The sequence below is a fragment of the Pelmatolapia mariae genome, linkage group LG10_11, assembly GCF_036321145.2.
Source record: "Pelmatolapia mariae isolate MD_Pm_ZW linkage group LG10_11, Pm_UMD_F_2, whole genome shotgun sequence".
Taxonomy (NCBI): domain Eukaryota; kingdom Metazoa; phylum Chordata; class Actinopteri; order Cichliformes; family Cichlidae; genus Pelmatolapia; species Pelmatolapia mariae.
The window spans coordinates 32,739,222-32,761,173 of record NC_086236.1 but is presented as its reverse complement, the minus strand read 5'-3'; the positions used below and the strand labels follow the sequence as shown (position 1 = coordinate 32,761,173).

Below are 21,952 nucleotides of genomic sequence, written 5' to 3'. Positions count from 1 at the left end.
TTATATTCTAAAATAAACACCACATTAGAGAAAGAAACCCAAAAATGTGAGAATCCTTTATGAGTAATTAGTTGGTGACAGTGGGAAAGAAGAACTCCTTTTTAAGAGGTTAAGTCTGCCATCAGAACCAGAACCATTTAATATGTACTGATGCCATTTGATTCAATTGATATTTATGGTAGTTTTTAGTTTCTCCCACTCCACGATGGCTGGAAACAGGGCTGGGTATCGATTCCGACTCACAAGGTCCTGATTCGATGTGATTCAATTTGATTCGACTTTTACTCAGACAATCAGAGATATTATAATTCAGATAATTTATCAGTACATATCTATATTTTTATATCTATGTATAAAAAGAAAACTGACACTTGTGAGACTTCATCAGAGGTGTTAGCATGATGCTGCTGAAGTGAAGCAGAGCAAAGGCTTGGCATAATTGCCAATTTGGCATAATTTTAAAAAGTTTACATTTCTTCGTTAGTAAACAACAGAAATGAGGCTTTCTTGTTTGAGGTCATTTTTGAAAAAACAGACAAACAAAAAAAAAAAAAAATGCAAAGCATGAACCACATCAAGTAAGGTACATGTCACAAGGTACATGTCACGATGCAACTTCGAACTAACGTTGTGCTTCCAAGTTGGTCTGATCTTCCAACTACACACACACACACACACACACACACACACACACACACACACACTAGCGTCCCTCTAGTCTGTGTGAGATAATGAGCACCTTTTGTGTCGTCTCGCTGATGCATGTGATGTGGCCTCACAGTCATATTGACTCTAGACTTCACCGCTGTCAAGCATTACCTCTTAACTACTACTACCCAGTACTTGCTGCCCCTCATCCATCCCTACACTATCACCTTTTCCACACGTCTGGGTTTGATAAGACACTGAGACCACTGACATTGCTGGGCATTTAGGCTGCAATAAAAGCCATGAAACATCGCACCTTGAAGTGTAAAGCGCTTTGGGGTCCATAGGGACTAAGTAAAGCGCTATACAAATACAGGCCATTTACCATTTACCATTTGACAGATAACTTTATCTGTTTTCCCCCTGCCCCAAAGAGGGGGGGGGGGGGACTCTTGATTTCTCACATTTTATCACTTATTTCAATTTTGGGTGGTAATTTATATTAAGTGACTGTGATAGTATATATTAAAGCATCGTAAACAGAATCAGAGCATGACATGAATATTGAATCCAATGTAATTTTCTTGGGCTCGCTTCATGATTGTGTTGTAAGAGGAGGTTTATCTATGCTAATAACAGGCTTATAATCTGCTTGTAATGCATCATGGGGACTTGTGGATGTCATTTCAGTGTTGTCTGAGCACAGTGGCTAATAATTGGTTTTCCAGGGGTTTGCTGTGAGAAATGCCAGGGCTTTCATGTAATGTTAATTTGGACTGCAGAGATTTTTCTGTCAGCTTCTGTCCAGGATTGGTAGCCACTTCAGTGCTCTATCAAATATATTATTTGAGTTGCTTTCTTTTCAATGCATGACCCTTTTAATCACAGTGAGAAAAAAGTGACTTAATTCTCAGGCTTTAGGACCTAATTTTTTTCATCTAAACAAGGAAATAATTTTTCGTGCTCTTATCAGTATATCTAGTGAGAGCAGCCATTAGGTTTAGTGGTTGCATGGAGAGAGTCTTGTTAAGGTTGGGTTGGCTGGGTGGGGGTGGGCCAGCTGCTGTGGCTGTTAAATGGACTCAGCAGTAGCGCTCGTGCTATGGCACATTAAGGAACAAAAGAAGATGGAGGGAATACATTTGTTGGTGGAAGTGGACCTGACATCAGTGAACACGTTATCCAAGTGTGTTCTTGAAGGGGGAGGCATCAAGCAGCACTACTTGGGCTGAGAAGGTGACCCTTGTGGGCTTCTCAAAGGAATAACTGAAATATCCTCTTGATGTGATTCTCATTCATTTAACTTCAGCTCAATTTTACTACTGGCCACACGAGCATTTCCAGGAACCTAAACCACATTATGTCGTTTAGTCAAGGCCATAAAATACACAGGTCAAAAAACTAAATGGCAGCACCATGACACAAAATGGAATTGCACTTCAAACCAAGTCATGACATTCCACATTTCAGGTCAGAGAATGTAGATAAAGAAATGGTAAGAGCTTCATCACAGTGTGTGTGTGTGTGCGTGGGTGTGTGTGGGTGTGTGTGTGTGTGTGTGCGTGCACTGAGGGGGATTTGTAATCTCCAGTCAGCCTGTAGATTGCTCTGAGCTGGTCATATTGGATGCAGACGGTGCTTTACTGTATTTGCTGCTACAGCTGCTGTGCAGCATATCTGCACAAGTGTGAGTATTTGTATTGGGTGTGGTGAGGAGGAGGAGGAGGGTGCTTACAAGGACATCTGTCTCCAACTGTGAGACCCCCACCTCCCCCACGTCCTCTAAAGGCCTTCCATCACCAGGGAAGCAACACGCATACACACCAATATCCTGCGTGGGCCGTTTCATCATGGTGTAATGGCTGATAGGGATCGGAGGGGGTCCACTCGGGGTAATGACAGTGGCTGATAGAAGGTGGCTTCTGATGAGGGCCCCTGATGGGCCCGAGGGCCTAGACTGATATTGCCTTGAGGAACAAGCAGCACCTATAGGGAACAGATAAGATGTATGTATATGTGTTTTTGTGTGTGTGTGTCTAAGCAGGCCTGATAAAGGGATAAGAAGGATGTTGTACTTGAGCAAAGGAGCAAAAAACATCAGCGTGTCTTTGCGTGTGTTTACACCAAAGCAGATTGCTTCATGTCAGGAAAGGATGTAAGCTGATGGATTGACAGATGACCAGCTCAATCCCCCAGAGCTTGAACCTGAGGCTTTTTTTCAGTTCCCCCTCCTTCCACCATATGAATATTTATTCTTTTGTGTGTGTGTGTGTGTGTGTGTGTGTGTGTGTGTTTCACTCCTTGGAACATTAATGACAGTGATAAAGGCATTTAATTAAAAGTGAGCCAGAGCTCACCCCCAGAGGTGTTTTTTATGTCCAATTAAATGCTTAAATGGTGCACTGATATACAGAAGGGTCCTTATACTTTGCCCACGTGGTAAATCACACTAGTCTCTTGGTCACAAATAAGTATTACTTCTGTACTTTGTTTTTTATGAAACAGATTAGCTCCTATGATGGCTTCATTTTCAGGATGAGTACTCTATAATTTTCAAATCAATCATTGTGTACACTACAAGCAGGTGTGGAAAGGCTGACAGTAATCAAACAGATATGGTAGCACGTAAGAGAGGGTGATGATGTGTAAATCTGTTTTCAAGAGATTGAAAGTGTGGATGCAAAAAGAAATCTCTTTAACTATTGTTTAAGTGGGTGATTATTTTCTCGTCTGGGCTTTTTGTTGATAAAATTCTTGTTAAAAATACCCAAACTGGTCTATTTGGGAACTTTGTTTGAGAGCAGTATGGTGAAAAGTTTAGGTTTTAGGGTTCTGAATGAATCCATAGAGACCATTGAGCATTGCTTAAAAGTATATGAATTAAGATGTTTAAAGCTCATTCAATTAAGAAATGAACACAAAATATCTGCTGAGCACTCTGCTCTTTAACAAGTCTTAAAATGAGATAAAAAGAGCATTAGCCGAGCAACAAACCATGACATATTGTACCATTTCAATATTTATGTTGCAAAAATTAAGCCAAAATGCAGAAACAGTGTGTGAAGTGTGTAGGAATTAAGAGAGAAAGAAGCTGCCAGGTGCTTCTTATCAGATTATTAAATGGTCAGTTAATCATCAGCAAGTGTGACTACCTCTTGTTTCTTGACCATAATGCACAGTGCCATGTTTGACAAAAAACAAACAGCATATCAGAACAAACAAAACAAGAATTAAGGTGCCTAATCAAAGTCCAGATATCAACCACATTGAAATGTTGTGGCGGAACCTTAAGATAGGAATTTCTGCAAATCTCAAGGAACTAAAGTAACTTTATAAAGAAATCCTTCCACAAAGATGGACGAGACTAAGAGTTGTATAGAACATAATTACTTGGAGTGCTCAAGGTGGTTCTACAAGCTATTAAATATGGGATCACACAGTGTTTTTGGTGTTTTGGCTTCATTTTTGATAAATAAATCATGCAGTTAAATATTACATAACAATGTAACAAGTCATGTGTTGTTGTTCATCTAATGTTTGTATTTTAATAATTTGAAATTTGGCAAGGTTCAAGAAGGAAGGAATGTGTTTTTGTAATTATCTTTTGACATATAAAACCTTAAAACTGAGAGTCTTTTTGACCATACATGGATCACACATTAATGCCTAAAACTGTACAAGATCAACAGGACCCTAAGAGTCCTTATCAAGAGTTCAATGGGATGTGAAGAACAATACTAGGCCAACTTCAAACCAATTGCATGAGTTAACATCAAGTATGGGATTTATCAAGGAGATGCTCTGTCCAGAACAGACAGAACTGAGGAGATTGCACTACCAGAAAGCAACATTGCAGACACTGAGGATGGTCTACAAGTACCTTGAAACCACACAAAAATAGGAACCATGAAGAGGCCACTAGGAAAGCTGCAACCACCAAATACCTGCAGAGAATAAGGCAAGTCCTGAGGAGTCAGCTGAATGGGAAGAACAACATATTTCATTTCCTTCAAGATCTTTCTTTCATTCAGAACCTACGCCTTGGCGGTCATCAGGTACCCTGCTGGGATAATAAGCTGGACAAATATATATCTAAAATAAAATTGAAATTTAAAATTGTTATCAAATATGAAATGATCAGTAATGCTTGGTTTAATTACCACAATGAATGAAATAGCTGACAAATAAAGAAACTTCATGGATTGATCTTATGAATCCCATTTTGCCACAACATTGTCCACAACTGTTTGAATTTGGATAAATGTGTATTGTCATAGTTGTATGTATTTGAATGGGAGAAGCTTTTCACTGTCCATTTGCAGGATTTTCACTTTAATCTTGTGTCTCTTATCTCCTTATTTTGTATGTCTGTGCTTTGATTAAAGTGCAGCGTTCAAGCCCAGTGGTGGGGATTACTCAGGCTTTGTTGAAGGGGTTTAAAGAAAGGGTCAAAGTGCACCCTCTTAATTTGGGCCCCCAAGGGCCTCTAGGTAATTGCCGGTGCCTAATTAACTTCTAGAGACCCTCTTTTTGCTCAGGTTTTGTACTTGTGGAGGGGTAGAATGGGAAGGATCAGGGGCCCCTGGAGCCATGATTTCACTGTGGTGTGTGACAGGTCATCGCTGCAGTCCTTTAACCCCACAGCATGGTAATTCAGACCTGCAGTCCAATCAGCTGTCCTATTTCGTTTCTCACTTTGCGTGACAAGATGGGATCCTGAGCAATTTAGTCAGGTTTTTGTAATCTGCTATGAATAGTGGTTAAGAGAAATGTTGGCAGCAGGCATAGATAAGGTCAGGGGCGTAGTTTGGCATATCAAACAAGGATTGGAGTGACCAGTGGGATTCAGCAAGCCCCAAATACTCTGTGGCAAAGTAATTGGCCATCAGGATATGGGGCAGAATGCAGTCATAAGCTGTCATTTCATCCCCGAAAGAGGCACAGATAAAGACAACGGTAACATAGTAGTTCAAATGAACTGAGTAGACATGTATTTTATCAAGGCAAAGATAAGCGCCAGCTGTGTTAGCTAATGAGGAAATGAAAAATATCCTATTCTCTGCTGAAACACCAATATGCCCGTTTCCCATGACCTTGATTACAAACAGAGCTGACTGAGTTATCCCCACTCTCACATTCAAAGAGGACACCACGCTATCTTGACAGGAAGAAGAATGAGCCTTTGTGGTGTACAGGCTGACACTGAGATACCACACAAAGCCAGGTGATTCAGATAAAGAAATGCTCTCATATGAATGGATAGATGGATGGGCAGATAGATATATGGATGGTGATGATAACCATAATATCCTGGGGGCTTTCTTGGCCTGTGGGCGTTGACATGAGGGGAGATGTGTCATTAATCAGATGAGCCAGTGACCCTCCCCTGTTGGCCTGTGACATTACTGCGACATTGCTGCTGTTTCACTCCAAAGGTCCATCACATATTCTCGTGTACATAGACACTCATGTCTTATAAATATATTTAAGCATCTTCGCTCAGTCCTGAAATCTGATATCTTACGTAATAGCTTACAGTACTGTGCTGAAAATTTAGGATAGATTATTTTGATTAAATTTAAACATTTAGTTTTTAATTTAGTGTCAGTAAAGATGTCATTTGACCATTAAGCCCACCACCTGTTTCATAATGTTCTTAAATGTAGAGATTATCTTGTATTTATTGGAGTACTTTTTCATAAATTCTGCACTGGTGCTGAGTTTAAAATTAAACACTAGGGATTACACCAGCCACCACAACTATGTGTTCCTGATGATCTAATCTGATTGATGATCTGATATCTTTGAGCATAAGAGTAACACACATTCAACACCGATTTTTGTAGTTTCCACCACAGCAGGTGGGTATTACAAACCACAGCCAGTCTGTGTCTGGCATAATGGCGCAACTGGTAATTAATAGAAAATGGCCGTTTTAAATAGGAAGCAGCAGGAAACACATTCTTTTCTATATTCAGTAGCCGTCTTTAGCATATAGTGGCACAAGCCATGTGATGTACACTTGGGAGACCAGTAGAAATGTACTGGTACTATAGCAGTAAAACAGTGGTCCCCAACCTCTTTTGCATCACGGACTGGTTTATGTCCGACAATATTTTCACGGACTGGGCTTTAAGGGGTCGTGGATAAATACAACAAAATAAAACCAGTACCAGTAGCAAAAAAAAGGAGATTTATTCATAACACACGGAAAAAGACCCAGGGAAACGATAAAAATGATTAAAAAAAATAATGATAAAAACCAGTAAAAACCCTGAAAACCACAAGTTTCACACCTGAGCCTGGTACCAAACGACTCACGGACCGATACCGGTCCGTGGCCTGGGGGTTGGGGACCACTGCAGTAAAAAGAGCACTCACACAATAATGCAACTTCTTTCTCTGGTCTAAAATCTCCAACTTATTCATACTTCAAAAAAAACGTAAAATTGTGTTTTGTCTGTTTGAAATCACAAGATGAGAAATTAATATAGAATTGCATTTAATTTGTTGTACATGTTATGTAACAGCAAGACAACCCTTTGAAATTTTCCCCGAACGTCACAAACATATCTGTCAGTTTTGTGCGCAGGGCATTTTAAAGAAGTTTTGTGCTTTCACGGGGAGGTGATATACTCGACAGCTTTTCTGAGTAGTCTGTGAAGAACTGCCAGTGTAAATTAGGATGCCAGTTTTTGACATGACTTGCACTTTTAAGATGAAGTAACAGCTTTCTCTCTGCTTGACAGCCATAAGAGCCATGCAGATCTTTGAACACTCAGGAGAGACTTGAGAGACATGATTGGAATGTTATTATATTGATATGACTCACTGATATCAGCGAGACCCCCATAATGTATAAAAATCAGACATACCATCCTCTTACATCAATTAATCATCTACCAGCTCCTTGATGTTCAAATCTCTTGTCTCCTCATGCCTTCAAAGAAAACGTTGTGGAATATTTTAGGGCAGAACTGTAAAACCACTCAAAATTGTACTTTGAAAGAGTTGCTGAAGGACTTTGGAAGTCTCTTAATAAATACTTAAGAAAATATGGCTGGATTTACTTTTCAGATCAGTTAGAGAGGCTTTTTGGAGGGTGTCTGGAGCAGATAAGAATGACACAGAAGTCTTTTCATTGCTTGCAAATCTCTAGAGTGGCTTAGGCCAGACTTACAGCCTGCAGGCCGGCATTGGTGTTGGCCTGTTCCTCGTGGACCATTGTTGTCAGTACATCATCCCAGACAACTAAACCATCTTCCACATCTGTAATCTGAGAGGTCACAAAGCTCTAGAGACTGAACTGAGAAAAAAATAGCCCGGTGCCTTCAGGTAAAAGCCACAAGATGTTGACTACAGAGGGATGAATTTGAAAAGAGGCACTGTGACCCGAAGAAAAATCTCTCATGTTTTATGAATAGACTCCAGCAAGGCATAAGAAAGGGAGTTATTTCTGAATTCAAAGTGACTTCCTGCAGTCGATGTAGTTGATTTATTCGATGTGTTTGTTTGAATGCTCATGTTTTTCTTGTGTGTATTTATGTATATATATTTGCCAAGGGAATGTGTGTGTTCACCTCAGAATGAGCTATTTACCTACTCGTGCGCACCACCTACAAGAGCCTTTTTTATTGATGTACTATGATGAAGCATGAATGACATCCAGTCAATGGAGACCTCAGGGACACATGCACACTACGTTAAATTCATACAGTATCAATATTATCAACAGCAGTGCCTTACTATGTTTCCTATTATTCAACTCGGTGAAAGACGACCCTAAGATTTTCTTTTCACCTTTTTTGTTGATTTTAAAGGCTAAATATCGTTGTTACCACATATGACAATTATAAACCCATTTAAACAGCAAAAAGTTTACACTCATTCTAAGCCAGCTACAGAGAGCAGGATACTTGGCTTTTCAAAAACAAGTTTTTCTCCAATGCATTTACTGGAGTGTGAGTGTTATACAGAAAGCACTGGTGACCAAAGTGTTGTGCGAATAGGTGAATTAAATTTTTTGCATAAAGTGCATTGTGTGCTCAAGTAGAGTAGAAAAGCACTGTATGACAGTCCATTTACCATTTGCCTTCGCATCTTCACCTTTTTTTCCCAGTTCTGAGAGATGATTTCCGTCAGACGCCCAGTGATGTGGTGGTGGCAGCAGGGGAGCCGGCTGTCATGGAGTGTATCCCTCCCAGGGGCCATCCGGAGCCCACCATTTCTTGGAAGAGAAACAACATCCGGGTCAATGATCGAGATGAAAGAATTACTGTAAGTTAAAAATAACCTAAACAAGTCTGGTTTAAGGTTAAATTGCATTTTACTTCTGGTGGAAGTTATTACCAACTTGTCAGCTTTTTATACTTTTTTAAAATAAAATTTCAGGTAATTTTCACTCATTAATTTGTATTACTATTAATAGAAGACACTGAGCTGATAGATGTTAAAAGACACATTTAGAATATATTTAAAACCAGACTTCCACACACATTACCCACTATGACCAAATGATGAATTGCGGCTTATTGAAGTTAGTTACCACAAACAGAGCAGTGAGTGATGCTTGTGTGACGACTGGCTTGGAGCGAGAGCCCTTGTCAAGTAATTTTAAGAACTAGCCAGAGAGCCATCTGTCATAACACACACTGAAAATGACAAAGTGGCTTCTCTCTCTCTCTTCGCTAACATGCCTCAATATCCTGTTTCCAACATCTTTCCATGTCTTCTCTCTGTCCCCTCCTCCACCGTCGTGTTTCCTTTCGTCCTTGTCCACTTATCCACTCATCTGTTCCCTTCTGTTTCATCTCCCTGCTCTTCCTTCTGTCTTTATCTTACGGTGCCCCTCGATTTCAGATCCGTGGAGGAAAGTTGATGATTTCAAACACCAGGAAAGGTGATGCTGGCATGTATGTGTGCGTTGGAACCAACATGGTTGGAGAAAAAGACAGTGATCCTGCTGAACTAGTGGTATTTGGTGAGTTGTTTTTACTGGGATTATACTGTAATCAATCAAAGGACACTCAGCTAGCAAATATCATCTGGAAAACTAAACATGAAGTCATACAGTCAACCTAATTAGTATCATATATCCTTTTGGGAGCATGCTTGATTGTTGTAGTGGTCACACAAACACAATGGCAAAAGATAGATTGTTAACAGAATAAATTGGAGCTAATTTGCTTCCAGCTGTTAGCCAATTGGCTTATATATTAAGCTAAATTATCAATATAATTCCACTGATCCTTTCAGAAATAATTCTTTGAGTTAAGTCGCTTCAACTGTGTTAAAAAGTTCACTATAAGATTCCAAAAAACAGTGAAAGTATCTTCTATTTTGTGCCTGTCTGTATTTTTCTGGGGTTGGACATTCTTTCCTTGGCTGATATTGGAGGATTAGATTCATCTTTCCCACCCAGCTGCTCTTTGCTTTGCTCTCTTGACTTTTCTCCTCCTGTCTCTTTTCTCTGATTCTCTGCTGTGCTCTCAGTGGAGCGGTACCACAGGCATTCTCAAAGTGTGTATCGATCCCAGGAAACGGATGGAGAATGGATATTTTCTTTTCAGTCCCTTGGATCTCCTGTTCACCACCACCCACACTGCCACAAAATTTAGCTTCTTCTGCACATTGTAGTGCAGCAGTAAACTCAAACCCTGGCATGTAATGCATAATCTATAAATTTATGGTTCCTTAAAATGTATGGCTTGGCACTTTCCCTAATGTTTAATATTACTGCCATCTGCAAAATTAAAAGATAATAGCCAGTGCACATCTGCACTGTTTTTTCTGCCCATCCATTTTCTGCTCCCGAATCACAGACTGAGCAAAGTTGTCAAGACATTTCTCACCACTGCAACATTTTATACCTCCAGCTGTGGGGAATGGTTTCACACTGATTATGATCATGGAAATACCTCCAGCTCTGAGACTGAGTCTATTTAGTCTTACTTGATTCTCCAACATGTTTCACTGTGATGATTCGACTTTGGTATTTAAAAGCTTTTATTTGCTGGGTATTGAATTTAACCTACTGCAGCCCATTTTGAAACTGTTTTTAGTGCTAGGTTTAACAATTCCAATCCCTCAGTGGTAGTTTTTTTTTCCCCCCACATCATTCTGAGTAAACTGCTAGGGTGCAGCAAATGGACATCGAATTATTCTCTTTATACGGCCAGCCTATTCCAAATGTGTCCACTCATCCATTACATGGGCAGTCCTATAAAGTGCTAACAAATGTGAAAAGTCAAGCTGTAATTAATAGGTATGAATTCTTATCCTCTTTCTGCACTCATATCTGTCTAATTTCAGAGAGGCCAGTGTTCACCAAACAGCCGGTGAACCAAGTGGTGTTGGCAGACGATACAGTGGACTTCTCCTGCGAGGTACACGGAGACCCGACTCCGACTGTCCGCTGGCGCAGAGAGGAGGGCGAGCTGCCTCGGGGCAGGTCCGACAACAGCAGCGCAGTGCCGTTGCTGCACACGCACATATCACTGCACTGAAACTCAATCCCCACTGCCTCACTGTTACTTAGATACATCATTTGTTGCTCCAAATAGCACTTGTTGCTATCATTTCACTAATAATATAACAGCTTCCAATTAGAGAGCAACTGTTTCTCTATCCGATTTTCTTATAGTTAGGTGTGAAGGAAAGTAATTCAGATGATTTTCTGTGAGTGGAGGAAGTCCTGCTGACTTGAATTTGCCCCAAAAATTGCATGTATAAAAAAACATATTAAAGAAAAGAGAAAACACTATCATTCGCTTTTTTGTATGACCGAGAAACGGAAACAAATCAAAGCTCCTGCTGAGCTCGTAATGATTGCTTTTTAAGTGCTGTGCTGCTTACAATACAAATAGAAAGTTATTACTAGAATCTAAATGTGTGAGTCCTGTGGCACAGCAGCTTGTGTTAGTAACGGATGGACAACCATCCCAGTCGTAAGCTACTTATTTGTTAATCAGTAGAGTTCAGTACCACGAGACATGCTCAGAAAGGAGTATCATGTGGTGTTTGCACCATGACACCATCACTGTGTTACTGTGAGAGCCCTACTCTCTCACACCTGTCTGCATGATTGGATGAAACTTTAATGACCTGTCAGGGGAAATAAGGTAAAATGTTCCTTTGTCGACAGCACGATTCAGGCCTGTGTCCACAGAGCTGTGCAGTAAACACAAAGCTGTATGTTTAAAAATCTGACTGGAACATTTAAACAGCCATGTTTTTTAAAAAACATGAAAACTACCAAAATGTATTGTTCTAGTAGTGACAACGCTCACACATTTACTTAACCAGACAACGTCATATTCATTCAAACCATCTTTTGAAGATTTCAGAACATGAATGTAACACTTGCGTTGACTTTTTTCCCCAGATTTGAAATCCGCAGTGAGAATAGTCTGCGTCTGACCCAGGTGCGAGCTGAAGATGAGGGCACCTACACCTGCGTGTCAGAGAACAGTGTCGGCAAAGCGGAGGCGTCGGCTACCCTGCAAGTACATGGTAAAGTACAGATGTACACAGGCACACTTATGTATAAGATATTTTAGTTTTACTGCATTCGTAGTGATTCAAAGTGTAAAAGGCTATATTTAAACATTTCACGTATTTATGTAAGATGTTTTTTGAAAATTAGGAAACAGTCAACAATTGCTCCAAAAGTGCACGGACTTATTGAAGAATCTTTCTAGAAATACGGTTTGAACACCCATGATCGCACGAGTAAACTGTTTGCACAGATGGGCAGTTTTGCTATGATGCACCACAATCTGCCCACTTGTCACCTACAGGAATGCTGTCTCATTTCATTGTTGTTCTTTTCATTCTGGTTGTTTATGTCAGACAGCCAGGATTTTAAGAACATTGTTTCTACGTGGAGACACCGCCTATTAAAATATCAGAAAAAGAGGCTGCTAGACATGAGTTGGTTATAACTCCCCCATATCATGCCATTGGTAATCCACTGTTAACTGAAGATTACAGAGAAATGAAGTGAAAAATGGATTTTAAGTTCCTTTCAAGCCTCAGCTCGTCATTCCTCTGGAGAGAGATCCGAGATCAAAAAGAATTGAAATTGCATGGGAATAAAGTCAGTCCCTTGAAGAGAGATGCTCAAATGAGAAAGCTGTCATTTGTGATGATAAAAGGGAATTTTTAGAGTTTTATTCTGTAACTCTCGGTGCAGTGAGTGGGCCCTCTGGTACTCCTGAACACTCGCACACACCTTATGCTCGTATATGTATAAAAATTCAGCGGCGAACAGACAGGCAGATACATTAAAAAAAAAAATAACATGCAGAAATACACATCATGCACCTACCTGTGCATAATGCAGTTTTGAAATGGTGATTTCATTTATTAAAGAAGAACAGCTATCCACACCTACCTGGCCCTGTGTGAAAAATGAAGTGCCCCTTAAACATCTCCCAAGGATTGTGCCACCCTTGGCCTTTGCAGTAACTGTCAATGAGTCTTTCACTGACGAGGCGTTCTAGTCCACTATTCTTTGCAGAATTTTTTTAATTCCTCCACATCGAGTATGACCAGCCTGTTTAAAGTCATGCCAAAGCTTTTAAGGCCCAAAAATGAAGGTGTATTTTTTGTTTTTCTGAGCCATTTAGAGGCTGGTGGTGTCTATCAGGGAGCTTCAGGGCATGAAGAGATGGCCAGACATTTTCCTTCAGGGTTTTCTGGTAAAGAGCAGAATTTATGGCTGGCTAGCTTCTGAAGCAGCAAAGCAGCCCCAGACCATAACACTGCTGCCACCGTGTTTGACTGTTGGCACGATGTTCTTGTTTTGAAATGCTGTTATTTTTACGTCAGATGTAATTTTTTACACCACAGAATAATCATAAAGGGATTGTCAGGATATCTTTTGGCAAACTTGAAATCGGCCTTTGTGTTCTTTTTAGTCAGCTGTCTACTGCGTCTGCGACCCAGGGTTTTGTGTATTTTAGTTTTTAGTCTTTGATCATTGTATTTTCTCAGTATTTCCTGATTTATTTTGAGAGAGTCTGCTGTGTCTTTGTCATTGTATTTAGGTTCACTTCCCCTGTGACGTCATTAGGTTCATTTGTGTCAGCTGTTTCCTCATGTGTTTCCACTCCCCCTGATCATCCCTTGTGTGTATTTAGTCTGCATGTTTCTGTTCACTCACTGTCAGGTTGTCTGTTATGCCACACCATCGTTATCACAGTTTTCATAGTTTCACAGTTTTTATCGCCAGTTTCTCAGTTTAGTTATTGTACCTTTTTCGCCTTAGTTTTCATGTTCTTGTGCTTCTGCCATCAGCACAAGATGGTTCAAGTTGAGTGCAGTATTTGCTCTTGGATCCGTCAAACAAACACATTGGCGTACCTCGCTGTGACATCAGCAGCGGTTTTCACCACAGAACTCTCCCATGGGTGGCACCTTAAGTGAGGCAAGCAAGGCCTGCGGTTCATTAGATGTTGTTCTGGGTTCCTTGGAGCCATTTTGGTAGGCCAGTCACTTTTGGGGAAGTTGTTCCAGATTTCCTCCATTTGTGGATAATGGCTTTCACCATGATTCACTGGAGTCTTGAAGACTTAGAAATGACTTTGCAAACCTTTACTGACTGGTTTCTCATCTGTTCTTGAGTTTTTTTATATCATGGCATGACATGTCAGTTTTTGAGATTTTTTAGACTACTTCCCTTTGTCAGAGAAGTTCTACTAAAGTGATTTCTTGATTCATCAGGTCTGGCAGTAATCAGTCCTGGGTGTGGCTAGGTAAAATAAAGTCCCAAATCCCCCAGTGTGGCTGAATTAAAACAATTCTGCAAAGAAGAGTGGGACAAAAAAGACTCATTGCCAGCTATTGCAGTTTTTTCTGCCAGGGGTGGTACAACCAGTCATTAGGTTTAGGGGGAAGTCAATTTGTGACATAACCTCTTGAGAACCAGCCTAATCATTTATGTCCTCTGTAATGGACATTTGTTTTTGGTCTGTACCTTTTGAATTATTTGAGCTACCCTACTAAGTCCTGATGTACTAAATAGAGGACATCCTGGGCTTTCCAATGATATCTCATGTGTTTGGGTGGCTTCTTTTGGCTCCAAAGAAGGAAGGAAATACCAAAAAAAGTTCAATGGGAAGATTTTTTTTTCCTCGGTTCTCAGGAGGATAGAATCAAATATGTTTGGATAACTTTTTTTCCGTCAATAGATGAAATCATTGTTTAAAAACCTAATTTTGTATTTACTCACATTATCTTTGTTTGATCTAAATCACTGTCATAAGTGTTGCAAATGTGCAAAAGAGCAAAGAGATGGCAAATTTTGCAGCACTGTAGCTGCAGTGGGCATCATAGGAATGCAACACAAACACATACAAAGGAAAATATATATTGTATTAAACCACAGCTAGTTACACGGTTAAGTAGGTATGGTGTTCCAAAATTTCAAATGTTTGAACTAGTTTCACCATCCATCGTCATCTCATCATGTTATTCTTTCTCTCTTTTCTTTCTTCCACCCATTTCTGCATCACTCCATCACAGTCGGCCCATCCTGTAAGTATTCCATTTCATCCCATCTGTGTATGGTTTTGTGTGTCTGTGTGTGTGTCTGTTTATGAGAGTTAATACAGTCCTACAGGTATAAGCTGTTTGCTACATTAGAGACCCAAACCTCTACCCTCTAGCACAGGTGCTTTTTCTGCCAGTTAGGACAGCCAAGTATTAAACCTAAAAACAAAAAACAAAAAAATTGAAGGGTAGAAGGGCTTTGACCTTTCGTTACACTCATAGATGGAGCTTCAGTTACTAGAAAAACCCCACTGTAAGATGTGGAGTCTCTGATTTAGAGCACAAACGCTCACCTTTTGAAAAATAAATGGTTATTGCTGATTAATCCACACAACAACAAAAAAAAAGAGTTATAAGGCAAAGCAGCCCCAGACCATCACACTGCCGCCGCCGTATTGAACTGTTTGTGTGACAGCCTTTTTATGAAATGCTGTGCTGTTTTTACATCTGATGTAAGGGAACTCAATTCTCATCAGTCCAAAGAATGTTTTTCCAGTAGTCTTGGGGATCATCAAGACGTTTTTGGCGAACATGAATTGGGTTATTGTGGGTTTTTTTTTTTCGTGAGCTGTGGTTTCACCTTTGAACTCTGCCCTGAATGGCACTGATGATTACTTACCAAAGTAAAAATGCCAGCTTTTGGCATAAACTAAGCAAATGGGGTTTAATGCGTACTCCCATCTCTAAATGTGCCTAATGTTTGGAGAAAAAGGGATGAAGAATGAAAAAAAAAAACCCCTAAAAAAGTGTTCAGTGGAAGAAACATTGAAACCACAAAATGTTATGAATTATGAGGTTCTCTACATACCTATTATTTTTATGCAATTCCATTTTTGTCCCATTTACTATGTAAGGACTGCCTGCAGGGCTGCTTCCATAGCTTATTCTTGGCCTATTTAAAACTTTACCAGCCTTCCAATTTATATATTGATATTGGACAAATGGGATACAATTCTAGGCACAAACTTCACACTGAATATAAGCACAAATGAGATATAGTCCAGCTATAATAAATTATGCCCTGGAAATAATCACCTCCTCAATCATCATTTCAGAATGGAAACAGTCTCAGGAATGAAGTCTGTGTACTTAAGAGGGGGTGTGATGTTTCGTAAAAGGTGAAGCAGCAGCGGCAACAGCACTGGAGTGTGTTTACTCTAGCAGACGCAGAGCTGCATCACCACGGGACTCTGACAGCTGCATGTCACATCTACGCCCCTAGGGAGCGAGGGGTGTGTGTATGATTGTGTTGATACAAGTGTGGATATCTTCAGCGTGTTGCTGAAAATCATATGTCAAGCATGGGTGGGGGGCAGCAGGGGAGGTGAGATGTTTTCGTTGTAAGCACTTTGTTTAGCTTTGCTACGTGATTGAGCAACGTCCTGTATTCATGTGACAGCGGTGGAACACACACTGTGAGTGGGAGCGCAGTGTGTGGGGAACAGCTGAGGCTGACGCTGGTTTGCTTCATCTTGTTCATGAGGATATTCCACTGATGATTTTTACTACCTCGACTGAAAAAAGGCTTTTTCCTGCATCAAAATCACACTTGCTACCTGCTCATTCACCATACTGATCTCCACACTCTTTCACCATCTTGCTGTTTCGATACTTTCAATACTGTCTGGCCGTGGGGGCGGGGCTGTTGTTTCTAAACATTAGAAAGCTGCATGAAAGACACTGACCATTTTCAAATCTTTCTAATTCAGTGCTGACTGAATGAAGTTCGACAGTTTCCATCACTGATGAATAGATAGAATCACTTTATCCACAGTGTAGATGATCTTCATTTCCTGCTTTTTAAAAGCATTTTAAGTTTTTTTTTTTTTATTGTTTTGGACCCTTTCTTGATCGTACTTCTTGTTGTGCTGCAGGCTGGGAAGTGAACAAGGACTACCATCTACCAAATCTATTGTTTGTCACACAGTACTTGAAATCTGAAATATTAGCAGTGCAACCAACACCACAAGTAGAATCAAGTTGTGTGGAAAAACCTTTCTGATTGAAAGTTATTTTATCAGGGATGGCAGAAGGACTGATTCTGTATATTCCCACTAAAGGAATAGATCCAAATAGATTATCAGTCCAGTAATATCTGTATTTATAGTTCCTCCATATCATGAAATTCAAGGAAGTGGTGACTATACCTTTTGGAAATTTTTCATTAATATTTTTACTCCGGTCGCGGCAGATGGCCGCCCCTCCCTGAGCCTGGTTCTACCGGAGGTTTCTTCTGTTAAAAGGGAGTTTTTCCTTCCCACTGTCACCAAAGTGCTTGCTCATAGGGGGTCATGTGATTGTTGGGTTTTTCTCTGTATGTATTGTTGTAGGGTCTACCTTACAATATAAAGTGCCTTGAGGCGACTGTTGCTGTGGTTTGGAGCTGTACAAATAAAACTGAATTGAATAAAAAGCTACAAATCTGAGCACGTTTGACTATTGGAGGAGCTCTGTGGGTTTGGAGGACATCAGCACTAGGGGTGCAACGATACACAAAATTCACGGTTCGGTTCGGTTCGATACTTTGGTGTCACGGTTCGATATTTTTTCGATACAAAAAAATGTTCATGCCTTTTTAATTTGTCATTTATTAAAATTATAAATATATATTTTAACTCAAAAGTACAGTTTTTAAATTTAATGTTGCTGAAACAACAAAGTAATAAAAAAATTAATCTATCTGATCGAGAAATCACTCATCTTTGGAAAAAGTGAGTTTATTACAGAGAAATGGCTCTTTCCAAAATAAAAGCTATACTATACACTTCTTCTGGGGTATATTCTCAGCAGCATATTAAACATATCAGGTCCCCATAAGGAGAATCATGTGCTAACGGCTGTCTAAATGACTCGGGTAAAGTTTGTAGCATGCGTGCTTATTGTTTTTGTCTGCTTCCACTTGTCTTTGCACTAGGATGATGTCGGAGTAAATGTGCAGCCATATTCGTTGTGTTCCCACTAGTGCTGTCAGCGTTAATCTCGTTGAAATGACGTTAACGCCACAACACGGCAAATCTCCGTTAACGAGCTACCACGGATCGCCCTGTGCGTGGGGCTGGACGGCGACAACACGTTAACAAGCTAACTGCGCTAACGCACTAGTTCCCACCAATGTAATTGAGCATTGCGTGGCACATCCCACATACTGTTTTACTTTTGTCCATGACGCGCTTACCTTCAGGGTCATACTTCACATAAAAACCAAAATAGTTCCAAACGCCAGATCTGAATGAGGGTGGGGGAGGTTCAGTTTGCCATGTTGCAACGGGCTTAACTTCTGTCTGGCTAGCTTGCGCTGCGCTCAGTGGATCTGCGCTCGACAGTGCAGCCTAGGCGGAGTAGTCGAACGCAGATCCACTGAGCTCTCAACACAGACAGCATCGTCAGAAGAAAAGTTGATAAAATAAGATAAAAATTTTGTATTGTTCGATACATATGCCTACCGAACCGAAAGCACTGTATCGAACGGTTCAATATCGATACGAGTATTGTTGCACCCCTAATCAGCACATATGCTGATCACTTGCAGGAAACTTTTATAATGTCCGCTCTGTCCAATTACATGCCTTTATCTTATGGCATCATCTTATTGTTTTGGGAAGATTTGGCAAACTTATAAGAAATTTGCTAAATTTTCTAGACCTCCAGGGTTCCCATGTGAACCTTCATTAAACTCAACTTAAAGAATAAAGTTAAAACAAGTCAAATACCTCAAATTTAAACATTATTTCTGATCTGTAAGAGAACATTTACAACCATCCACAAACATTCAATGACACCAAGCAATTTACATGTAGACTAGACTTTCCTCCTTGAGTGTTGCATTTCCTTTCATAAAAGCTGTGGAAAGCTAAGCTACAGCCTGATGTCTATTTTTACTTTCCTCTTGGCATATTAGCTTTGTTATCTGTTCTACAGTTCTGGCAGTATACGGAGCATACAAAAGAAGTCTGCAAGATCCTTTGAGTTCCTATCTCAAGTGTTGCATTCTGTATTTAGAAATTTCCCAATGTACCTCCCAGACACCGTCAACAACAGTTAGCAGTATGCGGTGCTTAATGTGTGCTGTGTTTCATAAAATTAGTAAATGAACATACTGTGGTATTTTAGAAGTCGAGTCAGTTTAAGGCACAGCAAAAATTAACTTACCAAAAAAACCCCTGCATCTCTGAAAGTTAAATTATTATAAGAGTGACATGCAGGCATTGTTCCCTCATGTTTTTCATCTATATTTCAGCTGCTCTGTTACAAGCCATACTCCCATTTCAATCCCATTTGAGGATGCTAATGTATCTCCCTGCCCTAAATCTAATGCTCAGTGTCATGCCGGGTGCACCCATTATTGCTAATTATTTATTACAGCTTCAGGCAATGTGCCGGCTTGCCTCCTTAAATCAAACACTGTTATTCTCTAGACACGGCTGTGTAGTGGGCCAAAAACAGCATTTTAATAGCTCAAATATTCCTAGCTGTCAGTGTATTTGGGTCAAAGTTATGGCGTTGTGTCAGGTGTGAGGAGAAAACGTTCAGGTGTTGACATGCTTTTGTTAAATACCCTGCTGAGAAGTGCACCAGCATATTTTTCTATGTATTTTCATTACGTGTATGTGCACAAGCATGGATATGAATTACATAAGAAGTGAGCATTACACAGTGTTTCTTTAATATTTCAGGCCTTGCATCAGCTGTGACAGGAGGCCTGTCCTTGAGGTAACTGGAGAGTGGAGGCAGATGGTCCCATATCACTTGCTGACAAAAACCAGGGGTGTATGTTTGGGCATTAACCTTTAGGGTTAGCAAAGGGCTGGAAGTTTGATCCCAGGACATGACCCAGACTAGCTCAGCCAAGACCCCCCATTAGCTGTAATTTATCCCGCAGTTGACACACGGATGTCCTCCTGCTGTGCGGAGGGGCCCGTGGTGGAAGCAGTTTTAAAAGTGCATAAGTTGTATACAAGGCATGAAATTAAGCTTGCACATGCACATCTGAGGCAAGTGATTAGGGGGAGCAGGCGGGTCAGTGGGAGAGATTGGGAATGTTTCAGCTCTTCACACTCTGCTGCTATTTATTTTTGTTTCTGCTGCTTTCTCCTCATCTGAGATAATTAATGTCTGGAAGCATTTCTCAAAGTATATGTTGGGCTGTGTTTGAACACAGGAGCTGACTTAAAAAAGCAGCGTTTGTGAGTCCCAGCAATGTAACCAAACAAAGCTTTTTCCTCCCCCAGAACATCAGTCAGTGGAAGAAAATTTGAGGAAAAGACGTTATTTTATGTTTACTTCAATATTCTAAGGAGGGTATATTTAGAGGATTAGGAGTTTCTTTATTCTGGATTTTTTCCTTTCATGGAGAAACAGTAGAAGGACATTAGTTATTTATTCTGTCTTTCACTGTGACTGTTAAGTGTTTTTTACTGTTACTTTCTTCTCCGTTCCATAGGCTCTCCTCCTCCCCATCTTTCTCCTTCTTTGTGTTTCTCTCAAAGCTAATAGAGAGTCAGAATTAAAGTGAAGCAGGAGATCAGGTGGGAAGATGAGAAATCAATTAGGCCCGGTGCATCATTATGCATTCACACCCCACTCTGTGGAGGAAGGACTGTCATTTTGCTACAGAATCAATAGAAATCAAAGATGTGTGTCTTTGTGGATGAACGCCCGCGCACACAGTGGCATGGTACAGCAATGAGAAAGCGAGACAGCTTACCATTTATTTGCAGTCCCTTATCCTCCTTGCCCTCCATCTGTGTTCAAAGATGTCTGATGCTCGGAATCAGAATGCTGACCCACAAACCTGGATTCAGGCTCCTGTGGGGTCTGGGCTGACCTTTTTGATGGGCTGTTTGCTATAGTGTGGGATAAACAGTCAAGCCCTCTAGATTAGGCAATAATCATCAATCAAGGTCTGTTATGGCTCGCTCTTCGTAGACACAGCTAGGTATTCGACTGAAAACCTGCAGATTCTCTCATTAAAGTCACATTCTGTTTTCCTTTTTGTATCTGATAAATGTAATAGATATATTGAAATGGAGAATGAGAGTGGGTGGATAGTTTTCATTTATTGTCTGTTATAAGTGCAGATATTGATATATCAGGAAATAACTAATATTGGCCAATATATCAGCCCTGCAGATGAAGACAGAATGTCATTAAATCGATAAATATATGGGCTTTCACATAAAAATGTATAAAAACAAGACAAATGTTCTCTTTTTCAGTTGTTCAAATTAGCATGTCTGGCTAACATGTCTGGTTGAATGAATTTACAAAGTTTAACCAGTGGTTTTGCTAATAGCCACCTTCATTTTTCATGTATATTTTTAATATAACGGTCAAACATTTTTATTAGAGCTCTGATTTGATTTATTATGTATATTTAATACGTTTTTTAAAATCAGTTTTATTAGTCCTGTTTTTCTGAGTCCAGAAAACATGTGGTCACCGCAGGACAGTCACACTACAGGCATGATTTTATAGAATATCATCCACTATTGGAGATTAAACAACAGAAAGTATTTAAAATGGGCTTAGCCTTAAACATCTGCAGCAGTAATATTAATTCATATAACAGTGGTGGGGAACCACAGCTTATAGTAACTATATAGTAAAATAGTAAATATTTATTTAACTCCAGAAGTAATAATATTTTATAATTCTTTAATAATAATAATAAAAATAATACATTTTATTTATAGGTGCCTTTAAAGACCCTCGAGGTACAACAAAATAAAAACACAAGGTAAACAAAAAATGA

At 39.9% G+C, this 21,952-nt stretch overlaps 1 protein-coding gene across 4 annotated transcripts in view; it reads left to right on the top strand.

Annotated features, from left to right (window-relative positions):
• robo3 (roundabout, axon guidance receptor, homolog 3 (Drosophila)) overlaps positions 1–21,952 on the top strand; it is a 158,805-nt gene that overhangs the window by 98,036 nt on the left and 38,817 nt on the right. For all 4 annotated transcript variants that reach the window (XM_063485606.1, XM_063485607.1, XM_063485605.1 and 1 more), the window contains exons 3-6: positions 8,768–8,925; positions 9,508–9,628; positions 10,960–11,098; positions 12,032–12,159. In XM_063485606.1, coding sequence (XP_063341676.1) covers positions 8,768–8,925; positions 9,508–9,628; positions 10,960–11,098; positions 12,032–12,159 — 546 coding nt within the window. The remainder of the gene's footprint in view (positions 1–8,767; positions 8,926–9,507; positions 9,629–10,959; positions 11,099–12,031; positions 12,160–21,952) is intronic.